Source organism: Aotus nancymaae, unplaced genomic scaffold (genome assembly GCF_030222135.1).
Source record: "Aotus nancymaae isolate 86718 unplaced genomic scaffold, 86718_ANA_hifiasm-v0.15.2.pri h1tg000002l, whole genome shotgun sequence".
In the NCBI taxonomy this organism is placed as follows: domain Eukaryota; kingdom Metazoa; phylum Chordata; class Mammalia; order Primates; family Aotidae; genus Aotus; species Aotus nancymaae.
In genome coordinates, this window is record NW_026988413.1 from 28,247,991 (window position 1) to 28,263,217 (window position 15,227).

At 38.8% G+C, this 15,227-nt stretch overlaps 1 protein-coding gene across 2 annotated transcripts in view; it reads right to left on the reverse strand.

The window, feature by feature from the left end:
- The window catches only part of CALU (calumenin), a 35,407-nt gene that overhangs the window by 18,119 nt on the left and 2,061 nt on the right, over positions 1-15,227 (reverse strand). Inside the window, exons 2-3 of one of the 2 annotated variants that reach the window (XM_012474066.3) lie at positions 7,590-7,821; positions 1,994-2,187 (exon numbers count right to left, since the gene is read on the reverse strand). In XM_012474066.3, coding sequence (XP_012329489.1) covers positions 1,994-2,187; positions 7,590-7,810 — 415 coding nt within the window. In that variant the 5' untranslated portion in view covers positions 7,811-7,821. Of the gene's footprint in view, positions 1-1,993; positions 2,188-2,260; positions 2,455-7,589; positions 7,822-15,227 lie in introns of both variants that reach the window. The other variant, XM_012474065.3, reaches the window with a different exon arrangement.

Here is a 15,227-nt window from a genome sequence, read left to right on the forward strand (position 1 = left end):
CTATATGCCTATAACTCTGCTTGGAATGCTGTATTTATCCTAAGCACTAGTGTTGGCCTCAGCTGGCCCGTATACAGCTTTATGTAAGCTCTTGATCTAGTTTTGCTATAGGCAGGGTAGATCTTAGTAGTTCATATTTTACTTGTGGCAGAGAGAGTGTTATCTCATGGATAGTTTATACCTGAACTCCAAATTGAATCAAGAACACACAATAACAAAAACTCCTCCTCATTTCTCTAAGCCGACTCATGACCCCCTCAGTGTTGTCCACCCACATGCCTCTGGGGAAAGATGCCTTATAAAGACATTGCTTCTCCAGCCAGTGCTTCAGCTTATGCAGTCTCAAGCAGTAGAAATACCCATAACGTTGAATCATCTGCCCTGTGAGGCAACAGAGCTCTCAACAGATTTTTATGCACATAATCATACACAGTGTTAAAGAAACATTCTGGGCAGCAAGTGAGTGCCTAGGTCAGAGCTGAGATTTGTTTACACACCATTTTGTTTAGATCACCAATAGCCTACTCTTTGCTTTATATTTATAATTAATTCCAAATAAATCAGGAAGGTGCTGGGTCTCAGTCACAGCAAGAAGCAGGATGCCTCTCCATCTGTGCTGTTTAATACATGTGTTCTTAATTGGGTGAAGGATATGTTTGGTTCTTGGCTAAGTATCAAGCATTGAGAGAGAGTGCCTCTTTAGTCTTAGGAATGAGAACAAGCCTGACACCGAAATAAAAGTCTCTTCACCAGAAATGCATGCCATCCTGTAATTAATGCAGACAGCTGGCTGTCCAGTGGGGAAACAGATCTATTATACACTCACTGTTAGTCAGTGGTGGAGAACGCTTGCTTTTACCCAGAAAGTTGCCTAATTTCCAGGACAAAAATGCACAAAGTACCATTTATATTAATATATAATCTTGTCTTAAACTGTAACCACGTACAATAGAGGAATTTCACAAATAAAAACACCTTGGGTCATCAACTCAGTAAGATCACTGCCTAGTATTTAGCAGCAGGCAAGTGTTACGAGTAAAAGAAAATGACTAACAAGTGGCCCAAGCATACAAGCTATCAAATCAACAAAAAGCAATCAAATCAACATTTATTTGCCTTGAAGCATTTGCAAAGCAGGCTGATAAACTCGTGTGCCAAAGAAAACAAATGGGAAATTTTCATTTCTAAACTTCAGTAAGCAAACATACTGAAATAAATTTTATCAAGGAAAGCTATTTTATTAAGAAAGACTTCTCACCAGTTACAAAGAAATCTCAATTGGTTTGAATTTTAGGTCCAACACTTTATTGGGACCACGTCAACAAACATCTCAAAGCCCCTTGCTTTGCATTGTTGGAACTATGCAGCTTTATAAAAGCCTTTTTTTTTTTTTTTTTTTTTTTTTGACAGGTATCGCTCTGTCCCCAAGGCTAAAGCACAGCAGTGCAATCATGGCTCACTGCTGCCTCAACCTCCTGGGCTCAAGTGACCTTCCCACCTCAACCTCTTGAGTAGCTGGGACTACACGTGCGCGCCACCATGCCTGGCTAATTTAAAAAAAAAATTTTTTTTTTTTGGTAGAGACAGGGTTTCACTATGCTGCCCAGGCTTGTTTCAAACTCCTTGGCTCAGGCAATCCTCCCACCTCAGCATCCCAAAGTGCCAGGATTATAGGTGTGAGCTATCAGCACCCGGCCCAATATATCCTTTTAAATGAAATCTACTCCAAAAATTGTCTCTATGAAGGATGACATACAGAAAAAATGGTAAAATATATGCAAATGCTAAAGATGTAAAAGATACCAGAATTCAGAAAAACACAATTAAACAAATTTAAAAATACATAATATGTAAATTTAAAATTAATAAAGGGAAATCAGCTTAGCACTGAATTGAACTACTTAAGATAAGCTTCCTTTCCTTTACTGTGTGACCCATTTGTTTCTTTGACTCAAGACCACGGTCTCTGCCAGGCTGACATCTTGCCCCTTACCCAGGTAAGTGCCATAAGTCACGTTTCTGTACTCATCCCAGGAGATTAAGCCGTCTTGATTCATATCAAACTCCTGCCATTGGTTTTCAACATTGTCATATATGTACTTCTTCTGGGCGTGCTTAATCCAGGATTTCAGCTCCCCCTCCGTCACAAACCCATCTTTATCCGCGTCTATTTTATCTACAATCACTCTACAAGACAAAACAGTTACGTTTCAAGGTGCCAGCTCCACAAGGCTTTTTCCCCCAGATAGTAGGGACCTACCTAAAACGTAGCCGTAGGTGGCATTTTTATACTCCTCCCAGGAAACGAGGCCGTCCTCATTGAGGTCATGCCCCTTCCACTGTCGCTCTACATCCTCGTAAATCCAGCGCTTTTGTGCAAATTTAATCCAGTCTTTGAGCTCATCCACAGTGACAAACCCGTCCTTGTCGCCATCTATTTTACTTACAATCTTTCTGTAGAAAATGCAGAGAAATCCAGCAAAAGGTTAAAAGGACACAGAACTCTGGACTTAGCCAGGTGTGTGCCCAGGGCTAATGCACAGAAATAAAAAATTGTCTCCAAAACAAAACTGCCAGGCCAGCAGCTGAAAAAAATGGTCCATTACTGGTCTGTAATGAGCCACATGAATAAGGTCAACACAGTCATGGCTGGTGCACTTGGATCCAAAAGCAAACTGTCTTTTCCCAGTTTGTGTTCAGCCTATGGAGGTAGATATCTCTTTAGAAGTAGATTTCAGCCTATGGTTAGAATTTAGGAGTGAATACCCACTCCTATCCGAGTTCTCCACTCCTTGCATCAAACAACATGTAAAAATTTGTTTTTCCTTTTTTTCATTTTTATTTTCCCTAGTGAAGATGTGGCTGAACTTTTTCTTTATTGCTTACAGAAGAGAAACTCCATTTCTTGGCAAATAATCATGGTTTTCTAAAAATTCAAAATATTTACATCGGACTTTTAAAAAATTAGCTGCTTTTAGAAAAAGTAATACTTTTGATAAAAATACAAAGATATCAAAAAAGTTCTGGATCATTATCTCAAGGCAAGATTATCTTTAAAAAAACAGGTAAAAAGACAGGAAGATACTTATCTAAAAAATGGCTAGCAGCTTTTAAATACTATACTGAATTGGTTTTCACATGAAAACAAAACTCTGAGGAAATGATGTGGTAAAAATGTATATCTGATTATGAGAATGTTAATAAGCTGAGAGGGTTAGTACGTAGATTATAAAGCAAAACAACAAAGCTAAAGAATCAGTAGCTTTATGAATCTTCCTTTACAAGCGTTTTTCTTCCAGATCTGTCACCTTAAGGATTTAAAATAATGTGCATGATATGAAAACTTCTGTTTAAAGATGCGATCACTTAACTATAGAGGCAAAGTCAACCTATGTAATGTCACCCAAGTAAGCAGCCCAGTTTGGAATATGAAGTTCAAGTCAAAACTTCCAATAGAAGCGAAATCTTGGCATACTCCTATGCTCTATTATTCGCAGGACCGAAAAGATTGTCACTTGGTAGCAAATGATGTCTTTCCCCAGTTTGTGTTCATTTCATGAATACAACATAGGAAAGAGATCAGAATTGCAGAGTAATAGTGACACTATGAAAAGAGACTCATCTTGATACTGATAGGTATCAATAGTTAGACAAAACTATTACTTAAATCCTGTAAGTAACTAACATTTTCCTTCAGAGAATGTGTAATCTTGCTCTAAAATGTTAACAGGAAAGGTAAAGCAGTATGAAGTTGTCTCTGGCCAGGTGTGGTGGCTCACGCCTGTAATTTCAGAACTTCGGGAGGCCAAGGTAGGCAGATCACCTGAAGTCAGGAGTTCAAGACCAGCCTGGCCAACATGGTGAAATCCCATCTCTACTAAAAATATAAAAATTAGTTAGGCATGGTGGCGCATGCCTGTAATCTCAGCTATTCAGAAGGTTGAGGCAGGAGAATCTCTTGAACCTGGGAGGCAGAGGTTGTAGTGAGCTGAGATCCCGCCATGGCACACCAGGCTGGGCAACGAAGCGAGACTCCATCTCCAAAAAAAAAAAAGTTACCTCTTAAATATCTTCTTCTATCTACACAGACAGAAGGACAGTTGTTGTTGTTGTAACTTTAGTCCTGTAGAATTTTAACACTATTCACAGATTAAACTATACAAATATTGAAAACTTCTACATTATTTATAATGGGATGCAGTTTGGGCCCAAAAGATACTGGCTACCAATAGTGTCACTGTACAGTTCAGAAATAAAGGCCAAGGAACAAAAGGGCAATAAGAGCCCCTCCAATCCCTGAAAGGTATTTTTAAACTATTATAAATAGCATGAAGAGAAGGATCGCCCAGATAAAAAAAGACATATGACTATTCAAGACGGGCTTTTCTTAATGAAGTTGGCTGAAGAGCACTCTATTCAATGCAAATATCTCAAGTGGTTTAATCTAGGGATTGGAAAACTTAAGAAAAAAATTTATTATTTTTTTTTACTTAAACAGAAATAGTTTACAAGGCAAACTTCTTTTTAAAAAAAGGGACAGATAGTAAATATTTCTGACTTTGTGAGCCGCATATGGTCTAGAGAGTACACACACGTGTATGTGTGTGTATTTTTAGACAAGCCTCTAAGAAATGTAAAAGCCATAGCCGGGCGTGGTGGCTTACACCTGTAATCCCAGCACTTTGGGAGGCCAAGGCAGGCAGATCGCCTGAGGTTGGGAGTTCAAGACCATCTGACCAACATGGAGAAACCCTGTCTCTACTAAAAATACAAAAAATTAGCCGGGTGTGGTGGTGCATGCCTGTAATCCCAGCTACTCTGGAGGCTAAGCCAGGAGAATTGCTTGAATCCAGGAGGTGGAGGTTGCAGTGAGCCTAGATTGCACCATTACATTCTAGCCTGGGTAACAAGAGCGAAACTCCATCTCAAAAACAAAAAGTAAAAGCCATTCTTATCTTGCTGATCATGAAGCCTGTAGGCAGTTGTGTAAGTACACTGGAAGTGGGCACATCTCATTTTAGGCATAATGCTTTAAACTATCATCTTTAAATGCCTGTGTAAATTTACAAAGCTAATGGTGTCACAGTCCTCTGATAGTGGAGAATCCTATAGATGCCACCAAATAGGCCTTTATTCTAGGATAGACACAGTGCATTAGTGCACCTCATGTTATTTCTTTTAGGAGGTAGCACATACCTCTACATTTCAAGGAGCATAAAGCAAACCCCTCAGTTGTTTAAGAATCTGGATCAATAAATCGGCTCCAGAAGGGTGAATAATATTCCTGAAATTTTCAGTATGCAAAATTTACTTCTATAGTAAATATATCAAGGATGAGTTTTTTTTCTTTTTCCTTTTCTTTTTTTTTTTTTTTTTTTGAGACAGAGTCTCACTCTATCACTAGGCTGGAGTGCAGTGGCATGATCCCGGCTCAATGCAAAATCTGCCTCCCAGGTTGAAGCGATTCTCCTGCATCAACCTCCAGAGTAGCTGAGACAACAGGCTTATGCCACCACACCCAGCTAATTTTTGTATTTTTAGTAGAGATGGGGTTTCACCATGTTGGCCAGGATAGTCTCAAACTCTTGACCTTGTGATCCACCCTCCTCAGCCTCCCAAAATGCTGGGATTACAGGTGTGAGCCACCACGTCTGGCCAGAGAACTTTTTAAATATTAAGAACCACTATCTCAAATCTTCATTTGAAGGACAAATAAAATGGTCTATTTGTCAACATTCTTAATAAGAAAAAAACCTGAAACTTGCACATTTAATTGTTTTAAAATGCTTCCTGTGTTCTTTTAGATATTATTAAAGATTTTAAAAACAGTAGTGAATTTTTGCAACTAAAGGTATAAACAATGACTTATCTCTTAATAATTACTTGCCTTACAGACAGATGGAAAAAAGGGGAAATCTGTTGTTACCAGCTCTGGTATACAGTACCCTACCAAATCAATGTTTGGAAATGCCATAGTAAATATATTTTTTTAAAAAGGTTTACATGGAATTCTTGCTCCCAACAGTATGTCACTGTATAAAGTAGGGATATTTGTCACTACTGACAAAATTTGGGAGAAGCAAACAGTCTATTCATACATTCCATAAAAAACATGATTTTATCATCTTATTCTAATACAGAATCTATCTGTGCATGTGCTAAATTTTTAACATTCACTGATCACAAAAAGGAATACCTTCTACTGAAAACTGCCAGCAGAGCTTTATCCCTACCTGCAAGGAGCCAGAACATCCTCACTGAAGTATTAACTACCCTAAATGACACCAGACCTAAGGAACTTTCATTATTTAAGAGTAATTTTGTGAAAAAAATACGTGCAGACCAAAACGTGGATTGGACATGCAGAATATTAATGGGTGTGACATGAAGACTTACAATACCCTCTGCATTTCTATTTTCAACCTGGAATGTTAGCACAGTTATTAGATTAAAACTGAAAGTGAGGATGGTCTCTCAAAAGAAAGCAACCTAATAGAAAACTCTGTTATGCGTATCTATCTATATCTACTTTCAAATGGGATAGTGCTCATTCTACATAGCAAAGTACTTTTATAATTTGTCAATGTTGAAGAATAAAACATTGTATTCTTCAGTTAGTAGATAACCCAGTGAAAAAATAAATTTATTCTGCAGCATCTTCCAAAGCAAATTCTACAAGTGTCTTATGATCAAAACGCTACCGATCAAGGCAAAATATTTTTGGGAAAATTGCTATGTGTGGCACAACTTCCCACACAAATCTCTTGAATACAATTCAGAAAGTTGCACCAACAGTGCTCACTGAGAATATTTTTACAAAATTGACCTGCATTTTCTTAAAAAAGAAGGCTTTGGAAGGGCCAAAGAAGATATTCTCAGATCCCCAATTAGAAATAATCAATTGGGATTCTACCAAACCCATTTTTCAGGTCAAAAGCTGCCTACCAAGAGAGCCAAAGAACCTATGGCCCCACTGTTGCTGAAACAGTAACTCAGTATGAGTTACTGTGGTGGCATACACCTGTAGTCCCAGCTACTCTGGAGGCTGAGGTAACAAGATTATCACTTGTTACGATTTTCTAAAAGACAAAGTTGATTTGATTTTTGTTTTTTAATTAAGCAAATATCTGAGAATGAAAATAAAGAGGGTGAAAGACACCTTGGGAAATCATAAATTTTATAGGGACCCAATATGCAGTTTATTAGCCCATCAAAGACCTGGCTTGTACAATAAGTCAATAGGTCACAGATGGTTTTTAAAACTTAAAAGCAGCAGAGATGAGAAGTCTTCCCATGCAGTGTTCTTCTGGGAGCAAGATAATGCAGTTCAAGTTGGGTCCGCAGTACTTGGTACTTTTATGCAAAAATGATGCTTTGTAGAATGAGGCACAAACTGTTACTCAATTAAAAATGTATGAAAGCAGGCACTTAATTAAATTTTAGACGTAGCAATTCCATGGTTAGCTTTCAGAAGATGTATTAATAGTTCAATATAACTTTACTCATGACTGAGCCAGAAAAGAAGAAAAGAATAGTCTTTGTAAAGAATGTCATTACACATACTAGTCCCCTGAGAGCTGGCACCTTACCCAAGCCTTTCCTTGCTCTCTTCTGGTGTCAGCTGATCAAAGGTCTTTGCTTCTTCAGCACCCAAGAAGGCATCATGGTCATAATCAAAATTCTGAGCATCATTGTGAACTTTGTCACTGAGTTGAGGCTCATGATGTACACGGTCCTTCTTTTCTGTGGGCTTGCTCAAGGCAAAGGCTGTGCACAGGGACAGGCACATAAGAAACTGTCGCAGGTCCATGATAATTAGATCTTAAAGAAAATGAAAAGCAGTTAATTCAGGAGGCAGTATGCTTAATAACTAAATAAGAAATTAAAAGCTCACATCCCGGTTAATTATTAATTTGATGTACACATCTATGCAAGTCTTTTATATTATCCCAAATATTACTTAATACTTAAAATAAGTCTGGTGGAATATCAGACTCTTCAATTATTATGGTGAGAAATTTTTACCAGTTTCCTTCATCTGATTGTAGGCTAAGAAATTTATAGTTAAAATGTCCACTTTGTCCTTTCTTTCAAAAGATAACAAAGTAGAACTTTAATCCTTTTGCCCAAGTTCATAAACATTAAAAGTGAAAGAACCAACATTTAAATGCTGACTCCCAATCTTTTACTTTTGGTAACGCATCAGTGGGCTGGTCTTCAAACACAGCTGGTTATTAGAATCATCAAGGAAGCTTTAAGTTTCTCCTATTGATTTAGAATCTCTGAAGCTGAATGCAGACATTTGGAGCTTTAAGTGTTTTTCAGGTGATTCTGATGGTCATCAGATTAGGAACTAATGAAATACTTGGCAGTTTCCTTGGTCTATAGCACCGAGTCTCCGACATCCAGGCTCAACCTTGAGTCACCTTCAAATGCTAAATCATGCAGATGGTCTGGTCATAGATAAGAACTTCTTTATCCTTCTGCACAGTTGTTTCTCATACTTGCCTAGGCATAAAGACCACCTGGAGTACTGTTCAAAGTACAGATTTCCAGGCCCTGCTTCAAACTTTCAGAATCTCTGTAGTCATAGGTGATTCTAATGAATAAGCACAAAGCTGGAACACTTGACAGAAAAATGTGACAAAAAAACCTGCATAGAAGCTGCAGTAGAAATCTGTTTAGCACGCTCTACTGATACCCTACAGTCCTGCCAGAGTGGTTAAAGTCTTAGATGGAAAAAAAAATTAAAAATCAAGGAGAGGGTTTTCAGGCTTTTACATTTTTTCTTTCATCACTAGAAAAGCAGCGCAGCGGGGAGGGTGGGAGGTCCTGAAATGGCGGAGGAGGACACATCAGTGGAGAGTGGAAAGTGTTCTAGAGTAAATATGACAACGCACTAAGACAAACAGAAATGTACCTAAGGAAATTATGGGGCAGGGCGGGGGAGAGAGAGTCTGTCCCATGTGCCTCACTCTCAAAAAAGGTACTGTTACTGATGATGTGAAGGTTAAGACTTCTGAAAATCCACCAGAGGAAGCAATGTGAAAACAAGATCACGAAACCCACAGAGAAAGGGGTAGAAGGTGGTACTTTTCTTACTCTGTTCCTATCAATGTTAGAACTTCACTATGTTTCTCAACATTGTTTCCTTCAATCTCATCAAAATACCCACATTTACAGACAAAGATACTTGTGTTAAGATGTTCAATGATGCCAGTTCATAATGATTAAAAAACTGGAAAACAAGGCTGGGCATGGTGGCTCACACCTGTAATCCCAGCCCTTTGGGAGGCCGAGGCGGGCAGATCATGAGGTCAGGAGTTTAAGACCAGCCTGGCCAATATGGTGAAAACCCGTCTCTACTAAAAATATAAAAAATTAGCCGGGAGTGGAGGTGTGCACCTGTATTCCCAGCTACACGGAAGGCTGAGGCAGAAGAATCACTTGAACCTGGGAGGAGGAGGTTGCAGTGAGCTGAGGTTGCAGTGAGCTGAGATTGTGCCACTGCACTCCAGCATAAGCGACAGAGCAAGACTCTGTCTGAAAAAAGAAACAAACAACAGTGACCATTATAACTGACTATGTGAAAAAAGAAATGGGAAAACAGAGACTGGTAAAATATATTAAATCTCTATTATGGAAAAATACACAGAGATTAAAAAGAATGACGTGAGGCCAGGCATGGTGTCTCATGCCTGTAATCTCAGCACTTTGGGAGGCTGATGCAGGTGGATCACTTGTGTCTGGGAGTTGAAGACAAGCCTGGGCAACATAGCGAAACCCTGTCTCTACTAAAAATACAGAAATTAGCTGGTGACACACACACCTGTGTAATCCCAGCTACTCAGGAGGCTGAGGTGGGAGGACAACTTAGACCCGCCAGGTGGAGGTTGCAGTGAGCTGAGATTGTGCCACTGCACTCCAGCCCGGGCAACAGACAAAGATCCTGTCTCAGGAAAAAAAAAAATAATGCCAGGCCATGACGGCTCATGCCTGTAATCCCAGCACTTTGGGAGGCTGAGGCAGGCAGATCACTCAAGGTCAGGAGTTCGAGAGCCTAGGCAACATGGTAAAACCCTATCTCTACTAAAAATACAAAACTTAGCTGGGTATGGAGGTGCATGCCTGTAGTTCCAGCTACTCAGGAGGCCGAGGCACGAGAAGTGCTTGAACCCAGGAGGTGGAGGCTACAGTGAGCCAAGATTGCACCACTGCACTCCAACCTGGGTGACAGAGCAAGACCCTGTCTCAAAAAAAAAAAAATGAAAAAGAAAAGAATGAGATGGATCTATCTTCAGTGAAATGGAGAACTCACCAAAATATGTCAAGTGAACAAAAAAGCAAGGTGCAAAACAACGTCAAGATCTCATTTACGTAAAAAGCAAAGCAAATTAAACAATCTCCCTAGCCTTTTATTTGTATAAAACATAACATGCACAAAAATGGTATGGAGAGACAAACACCCATGTGTAAACAGTAGTAACCTCAAGGCTCACGGGAGAAGAGACAGGATTGGAGTGGGTTGGTAAGATTTGTGTGAAAGTGAACTTTAATACTGTATCCTGCTGTATCATCTAATTTTTATAAACAGCACACTCTCATGTTTATTAGCTTTCTGTGTGTATTACTTGTAAAATATTGTTCTAAATGAATAACACTCTGGCTGACCCTCCAATAATTAAACTGATCAAATTAGTTAAGAGTGAACAGAAAATTAGAGATTTAGTGGTTCCTTAAATACAACATTAAAGTGAGTTTGCCTTTACTTTAGGGCAAAATGAAACTTCTATATCAAACTATAAACAATTCTTTTTTGAGACAGGGTCTCACTCCATCGCCCAGGCTAGATGCAGTGGTGTGATGATAGCTCACTGCAGTCTGGACCTCTGGGGCTCAAACCATCCTCCCACTTCAGCCTCCCAAGTAACTGCGAATGCAGATGAGCACCACGTCCAGCTAATTAAAAAAAATTTTTTTGTAGAGTCACTATATTGCCCAGGCTGGTCTCAAGCAATCCTCCCACCTAAGCCTCCCAAAGTCCTGGGATTACAAGTGTGAGCCACCACACCCAGCCTATAAACAAATAATTCATTAGATAAACAAAACTTTGGAAACAAAAAACAGGATATGTTGTTGATGTTTAGTGATACATCCCAACAATATATATAATGACAGAGGCTTGCAGAATCAAGTAAAATCAAGAGTCACTACAACAAAGGATTTTCCTTATGTCTAAGGGGGCTTTATAGCAAAATTTTATAAATGATTACATTCTCAAAATATAACATAATACCCTAAAACTCTTGCCAACCCCAAATATTACAATATGAATAAATGCTTACTCACTCTAACGCTATCAGGTCCTGGAAAGGACGCTGTACCAAGTTTTGAGACATGTAGCAGATAGAAATGTAATAGATTGGTTCACTTTGTGATTTAGAGGGAAAACTACATTTAAGTTTCAGGCTTAATATCTTGATACAAGGATACAAGAATTCCAAAGAGTAAAAGGCAAGCGATTTAGCTTTATCACTCACCCATTTCTCCTTCCTTCCCCTCTCTCGACTAAACTTCCAGTCTCACCCTTAAACAGTCCCTTCCATTCTGTCAATCAGGGCTTCCCAGGTCTTCACAACCCAGTCTTTCCCAAACTGGGCTACTCCTTCAAGTTTGCTCTTCCCTTCCCTCACCCACACAGTTGTCTATCCTGCTGCCTCTGCTTCTTCACCATCCAATACTAGCCTGAAACCTGGCTTCCTTACTACTGATGAAATTGCCTGCAAGGGTCATCGAGGACCACCTGATGGACAAAACCAGTGGTCCATCTTTATGTCTTTATCTTTCTACAGGGAGGAATGAAAAATCTGCACTTTAAGTTCTATTTAAAAAAAACAAAATGCCTTTTGTGCCCAAATATACCAACTTCTGGCTATGAGAAACTTTTAACAAAGGGCCTCTTGTTTTATGAATATAGACACTAAAAACAAAAAACACCACCTATACCAAAAACTGTACTAGATTTATCTAAAACCATACGGTTTTTGGTATGGGGTGTATATGTTCAAGCAGAACAAAGGATATCCAAGACAAAGGATATTTTATGTGGGAAGATGTGAAAAAGAACAGTATAAAATAACTCCATACACAGCATTTGAAAAACTACATTAGTGCACTTTGTTTTCTTTTTTTGAGACTGTGTCTCTCTCTGTTGCCCAGAATGGAGTGCAGTAGCACAATCTCGGCTCACTGCAACCTCCACCCCTGGGTTCAAACGATTCTTCTGCCTCAGCCTCTTGAGTAGCTGGGATTACAGGCATGTGCCAACACACCTGAATAATTTTTGTATTTTTAGTAGATACAAGATTTCACCATGTTGTCCAGGCTGGTCTCAAACTTCTGATCTAAAGTGATCATCCCGTATTGGCCTCCCAAAGTGTTGGGATTATAGGCATTAGCTACCATGACCGGTCAGTGTACTTCATTTCTGAAGCATCTTTGTCTTTCAACCAAATTGAAACCAAATGATACAAAGTTAATGACCCTTCTCATTTTCCTCACCCACTTTAACACTTTATAAAAGTTTAGGCCGGCTGTGGCTCATGCCTCTAATTCCAGCACTTTGGGAGGTCGAGGCGGGTGGATAGCCTGAGGTCAGGAGTTCGAGATCAGCCTGACCAGTATGGTGAAACCCCATGGTGGTGTGCGCCTGTAGTCCCAGCTACTTAGGAGGCTGAGGCAGGAGAATAGCTTGAAGCTGGGAGGCGGAGGTTGCAGTGAGCCGAGATCACACCACTGCACTCCAGTCTGGGTGACAGAGCGATATTCTGTCTAAAAAAAAAGAAAAAAATTTAGATTGAGCTGTGAGCAGTGGCTCACAGCTGTAATCCCAGTACTTTGGGGGACCAAGGCGGGTGGATTGCTTGAGTCCAGGAGTTCAAGACCAGCCTAGGCAACCCCATCTCCACCAAAAATACAAAAAATTAGCTAGGTGTGATAGTGTGGCTATAGTCCCAGCTACTTGGGAAGCTGAGGTGGGAGGATCGCCTGAGCCCGGGAGACAGAGGTTGTAGGGAGCCATGATCGTGCCACCACACTCCAGCCTTGGTGAAGGTATGAGGCCCTGTCTCAAGAAAAAGTTTAAATTGGATACCTTTTCTGTCCAAAAAGTAAAAGAAAGTTTAGATGAATAGGTATAGATCACAGATCACTTCCAGCTGGAAAGATCTTTGTATATCCATTGGGCTATATATAATGATCGCAATACTGGTCCAATGGATATACTATGGACACGATGGACAACATAATATTAGGAAAAATATGATAGACATAAACAAAAGACTTAGCTGTATGAGCGTTAATCATATGACCTAGAAAGTAAACCAGTGGTTGTGAAAATTTCATCTCCCCACCTCGCATTTCTCAAATGAGTTTCTCTCTCTAAAATTCTGTCCCTCTTCCACCAAGGGTAACATCTAGTATTTTTTTCTTGGAAAAAAGAAATCTAGACCTGTACTGCCCAGTACAAGAGCTACCAGTCATATGTGACTATTAAGCATTTCAAATGTGGCTAGTGTGAATTGAGATCGGCACAAGTGTTACATTTTACATCAAAAGAATGGTATTGTATATATATTTATTAGATTAAATATTACTAAAATTACTTTCACCTATTTTAGATTTTCACCTGAAAATTTAAAAGTACATATGTGGCTTGTATTACATTTTTATTGGACATCATGTTAGACACAAACCAAAAGATTAGAACAGAAAAGCTATCCAATAGCTATCATCCTTTTGTAGTACCAGTATGTCATCAAAAATGGTCTATAAAGTTGTTTTCATGAATCGTTCCAGTAATTTATAAAGAGAAAAAATTAACAGGGTTAAGTGATTTTAATAACAATGAGTCTTAAGAATTGGTTTCTTAGATCCAACCAAAAATGTCCTTAAAAGCTCTAAATTCTTACCACTCCTCCCTTCAGGTAAGAACTTAGAGCTTTCAAGGAAATTTTTGTGCCTATTGTGTATCCATTGGACCAGTATTGTAATCAATATACGGCCCAAGCTTTCACTTTTGGTAAAGTGCCATTGATCACAGAATACTTAAATTGTTTCAGGGAAATTGAGATGTTTAAATTCAGCTTCACAAGAATGTTAACACTGAGTGATTCGACAGTTATTCTGGTTGACCAAAGACCCATTGCTCAATGTTAACAATTGGGAGAAATGGGTGTGGCAGTAAAATTCCAGTTCTCTGAGCTGGATGGATATTCAGCAGAAAAGGCATTTCTCCACAATACAGCAAAAGCAGGATCTCATTGTTTAACTGTCTACTTCAATTGGAGATTACAAGGAATAGCCTGATAGCAATTTAATTATAGTAAGGCCTAAGTTATGAGATCTAGAAAATGAAGTTATCTTGTTTTCTGACATTCTTTACTTACAAACTTTAGTACAAGTACTACCAATGGACTATCACATAAAAGTGATGGCATCCTTCATGATTTGATAAGTCATGATTCCAACACACAATTTATTTAACGTCTAGCGATGAAGTTACATCGGTTCATCAACACATTCTAACTATGTGATGGAGGGAATACATTTACAAGACAGCTGAGACATAAAAGTGTAAAATGTGGCTGCAGAAAAAAAAACTCTGAGAATGTCTGAAACTATTACTCAAGCTTCATTAGTTCTATAATCAAAGCAACCCAGCACGAACTTTAAATTTTTCTGGCTACAGAATAAAAAACTTTTTTTTAAGAAAAAATTCTAGAAATTCTGAGAGAAAACAAGTTTCCTTTTGGTCAACAAGTCTTAATACATAATCAATTGCGAAAGAAATGCTACTTGAAATGTAGGAAAGGAGCCTTGGTTTCTAGTTTTAATTTTGCTGTGCATGTGTAACATGCGTGACATTGTTGAGAATTTGGTAGTTATTTTAGCTCAACCTTCCTTCAGTGCCAGATGTCTATAAATAATTTTAAGATCCTAGAAGAAAAGACCTACCTACTATAATCACTCTAGCTGGAAGTGATCTGTGATATTTTTTTCTTTTTGGACAAAAAGGGTATGATCCAATCTAAACTTCTACAAAACTCGCTTGCACCACTCAATAACAATGACCATAGGCTACTTCAAGTTGTCTCCTTAGCTCCTCTTTAAAATCTACATTTCTGGAAGAATGTCTACATATTAGTTAGTACAAATTATTATCCCTA